The sequence below is a fragment of the Coenobita brevimanus genome, chromosome 47 (assembly GCF_032717465.1).
Source record: "Coenobita brevimanus isolate Jiangsu-jjx chromosome 47, ASM3271746v2, whole genome shotgun sequence".
In the NCBI taxonomy this organism is placed as follows: Eukaryota; Metazoa; Arthropoda; class Malacostraca; order Decapoda; family Coenobitidae; genus Coenobita; species Coenobita brevimanus.
In genome coordinates, this window is record NC_137000.1 from 24,553,480 (window position 1) to 24,557,535 (window position 4,056).

Below are 4,056 nucleotides of genomic sequence, written 5' to 3' on the forward strand. Positions count from 1 at the left end.
CTAAAATGGCAGAGGACAGTGTGACATGGAGATTCGCTTGTAACCATTCCTCACGGGATAATGGTGTCTGGCTAAAGATGGAGGGATAAACAGACATATATAGTTTCAGCAGACCAGAATAATATAAAGGTTCTTAACAAACAAGGTGATACTGTAAACTATTTTTGTGATAACGACATGAACGAGATATACTGTAGAGAATTGAATACAAATGCTATGTACGAATATGAATTATTACCTTAGCGTCCTAACCACCATAGCCACCATAGCCTCTGTAACCACCATAGCCCCCATAGCCACCATAGCCTCCGTAGCCTCCATAACCTCCATAGCCACCACCATAGCCTCGATATCCACCATAACCACCATAGCCGCCGTATCCTCCATGTCCACCATAAAGGAATCCAGGCTTGGGCTCGGGCTCGGGGCTGGCCAGGGCGATGGCCACAAAGAGCAGGACGGACAACACAATGAACACCTGCAACACAAAGAAGGCTACGCTAATATTGCCAACACCTGCAACACAAAGGGGTTACTGCCAACACTACCTTTAGACATTATAGGCTAGACATAAAACCGTGGTTATACTCGCTCCACTCACTATCCCTCAAAAGGAGGATAGTGGACTGAAGGAGAAGAGCTTCAGTTTGCAATCCACTGGGTTCACGTTTCAGATCAACCTGGGCCGCAACGACAGTTCATTTTGCCTTCAGGCTCACCCAGAACAATATCTGATATATCTCCTTTGTTTCTTCCTTCACATGAATTCTGTTCCATAGGATAAACTGGCTTAGTCTTAACAGCTTTGGCGATCTTGTTGAAGTGTGTGAAAGAACAATTAATCATAGACAGAATAAAATAGATACATAGATATAGATAGACAGGGATAGATGAATTTCGTGTGCAAGATAGGACTAAATCGTCTTGGTACTGGCAGATTTGGAAACCTTATGAAATTAAACACACACACACACACACACACACACACACACACACACACACACACACACACAGACTGATACATAGAGACAGATCAATGATAAACTGGCTTGACAGGTATATAGATACACAGATAAATAGGTAGATAGATGGATAGATAAGCTGTCTTGGTACTCACAGCTTTGGCCATCTTGTTGAAGTCTGTGAATTGACTGTGAAGCAGACATTGTTTGTCGGCTTATATAGCCACCACCTCAACCTTGCACCGGCAAAATTCAGCACATTTAAGGGGGGGGGGCAAACTGGGGGGGGAGGAGGTCGACGCTGGGGCTTGAGACACTGCGTTGATGTTACTGATGCCGGTATCGTGGGTGGAGGAAATATTGGAAAGAATAGAACATTTATGACATCAATTTTTTCATTACTTTCTCTTTTGCGATTACCGGGTCAATGCCGGGGGGGGGGGGATGTTGTGGTTTCAGTTATACTGTTGTGTTCTAGCTATAGTAGGGGGGCTCCGTAGCACCTCTTCATTAACGATTTATTTTGTCCATTACACCTTAAGTCCTTGTGTGTCATTTAGCTATGTCATTTGCCTATCGGTATAGCTTGAATCAGTGACATAAGAGAATACTTAGCTGTAATAGTAGATACTTCGTAGCACATTTTCCTTGCTTTTATTTATTTATTTATTTATTTACAGAATATGAACAGTGGAAAAGAAGACAAAAAAAATCGACACACCAGATTACAGGTGTCCTCCATTCATAAAAGGTTTCTAACAGCTTGAAGAACTGCTGTAAGTCGAGGTTTGGGGGAAACTATCCATACGATCCTTAATTTTGTCTTGCATGTAATTTTCAGCGCTTTAATGTCGACATGGTTTGCGTCAGTAGCTTAGAACGGGATATTAAAAGTGTCATGTATAAAATAAATCGGTGGAAAAGGTACTAGGAGGCCACGAACATGTTCTCTGGACATTGGGAGGCTACCACGCCACAACGAATTCAATCGTCACACAACCTAACGTCAATATAAATAATACGGTAAATAAGGAAAAGCTAAGACTCTCTATAGAAAAGGAATCGTTAATACGCTAAGGAATAATATACAAAAGAAATCGGTGAAGAACAGCATTTTACGTTTTACAAAGCCAAGCCTCCCACGCCGCCTGGAATACGCCCTATGACTCAATAAACATGCCCCACCCTACTCCCCCGCGTCATTGTGTTGGGCTCTGACGGTGCAAGGTCGCGGTGGTGGATATATAAGTCGGCAACCACAGTCTGGTTCACAGTCATTTCACAGACTTCAGCGAGATGGCCAAAGCTGTGAGTACAAAGACAGTTTATCCATCCACCTATCTAACTATCTATCTATTTATCTATCTAGAAAGTAGCTGAGGGACTTGTGCAACCATGCAGTTATCTATCATCTATCTATTTCTATCTATCTGTCTGTCTAACTATCTATCCAGCTGTCTGTCTAACTATCTATCCAGCTGTCTGTCTACCTATCAGTTTATCAACTAATCTATTTATCAATTCATCTACCTGGGAAAGTAGCTCAGGGACGTTTGTATAACGAGGCAGTTGTAATGCTCGGTTATATAGATATCACCACGTGTAGACGTCCCTCTCCAGGACCACATTTAAAGGCTAGCAAGACTGTGAAACTGAGAATGAAGGATAAAACTGTAATTCTGAGCACTAACCTCTGGTGTATGGTGACTAGTATCTGTCCAGCTGATGATAAGGTAGTAGTAGTAATTGTTTAAATAGTCATAACTTCTGAACCTGTTAGATTACAGGCTTAAGCTGTCTTTCTCAGGCAGGAAGAAGATAGTGAACACTAATTCTTGACATCGTGGATGATAATTTGCTTTAATCTAGTTTTCTGTAATAGTTGTTACAGGGATGCCTTGAATTATGTTATGAAAAAGGTGTAGAGTCTGGTGATTGTCTTTTTTTTTTTTTTTTTTTTTTTACCTCCGCCAAGGAAGTTATGTTTTTGCTGGCGTTGGTTTCTTCGTCCGTTTATCTGTTAGCAGGATTACTCAAAACGTTATGAACGGATTTTGCTGAAGTTTTGTAGAGGGGTAGGGTATGGTCCAACAAGCAATCCATTAGATTTTGGTGGTGATCCGGATCATCATCCGGATCCAGGAATTTTTCAAAGAATTCTTTACCATTGCGGGGTAGTGGCAATGTCAACATTCTTGCTTTTAACTTGATAAATAATGTCTACAGTGCTTATACAAAAATTACAAGATAACATCTCCATCTGATCTACCACACACTCCGCCTTGGCGAAGGTTTGCAATTTCGGATTGCTCTAGTTTACTAATGATTCAGGTGAAACGAGCTGCAAACGAGCGCAAATCTGGACCAAGTTAAGGTGAAAAAAACTACAGTATACCAATGAGGCAAGTCTTGTGCCCATACTGTGTTGCAGGATTGCTTTGAAAACTTATTTGTATTGCATGATTGCCTTGAAACTTCTTTGTATTGCAGGTGTTGGTTGTGTTGTCCGTCCTGCTCTTTGTGGCCCTCGCCCTGGCCAGCCCAGTACCAGAACCAGAGCCTGGATTCCACTATGGTGGCTATGGCGGCTATGGTGGCTATGGAGGTTACGGAGGCTACGGAGGCTACAGAGGTTATGGTGGCTATGGAGGGTATGGTGGCTATGGGGGCTATGGTGGCTATGGAGGGTATGGCCATGGACGTTAAGGTAGGGTAGCAGTTTACATTTATACTTATCACTTGAGCTTCGCAGGACCTCTTCCATAGCGATTTATTAAGCATATTTCTCCTTAACATTCTCGTGTATGTTGTTTATGCAGTTCCAATACTATCATTATTTGCATCTATAACTCACAAGAGAATATTGATATGTAACTTACGGAATAAATCGCCAAGGCAGAGGCGCAAAGAAATTTCTTAAGTCTCATGCAAGCAAGTATCGTTATCTCACTTTATCATTACCACAAAAAAACATCATTCCTTTCTATAATACAGATAAGCGTGATCCGGTATATTACTCAAACCTATTAATCTGTACAATTATCTAATATTTATATTTTCTTGTTACAGATTCCAGTATCAAGATCGGAGAAAG

At 41.4% G+C, this 4,056-nt stretch overlaps 2 protein-coding genes across 2 annotated transcripts; one reads left to right on the forward strand and one right to left on the reverse strand.

The window, feature by feature from the left end:
- Positions 1-247: 247 nt before the first annotated feature.
- Positions 248-1,024, reverse strand: LOC145399122 (uncharacterized). Its single transcript, XM_080271863.1, has 2 exons — positions 1,013-1,024; positions 248-478 (listed from the first exon to the last, which is right to left on the reverse strand). The coding sequence occupies exons 1-2, from the start codon at positions 1,022-1,024 to the stop codon at positions 248-250; spliced, it is 243 nt and encodes an 80-aa protein (XP_080127989.1).
- A 1,234-nt stretch (positions 1,025-2,258) lies between these two features.
- Positions 2,259-3,668, forward strand: LOC145399123 (uncharacterized). The gene is made up of 2 exons (XM_080271864.1): positions 2,259-2,270; positions 3,453-3,668. The coding sequence occupies exons 1-2, from the start codon at positions 2,259-2,261 to the stop codon at positions 3,666-3,668; spliced, it is 228 nt and encodes a 75-aa protein (XP_080127990.1).
- Positions 3,669-4,056: the final 388 nt, after the last annotated feature.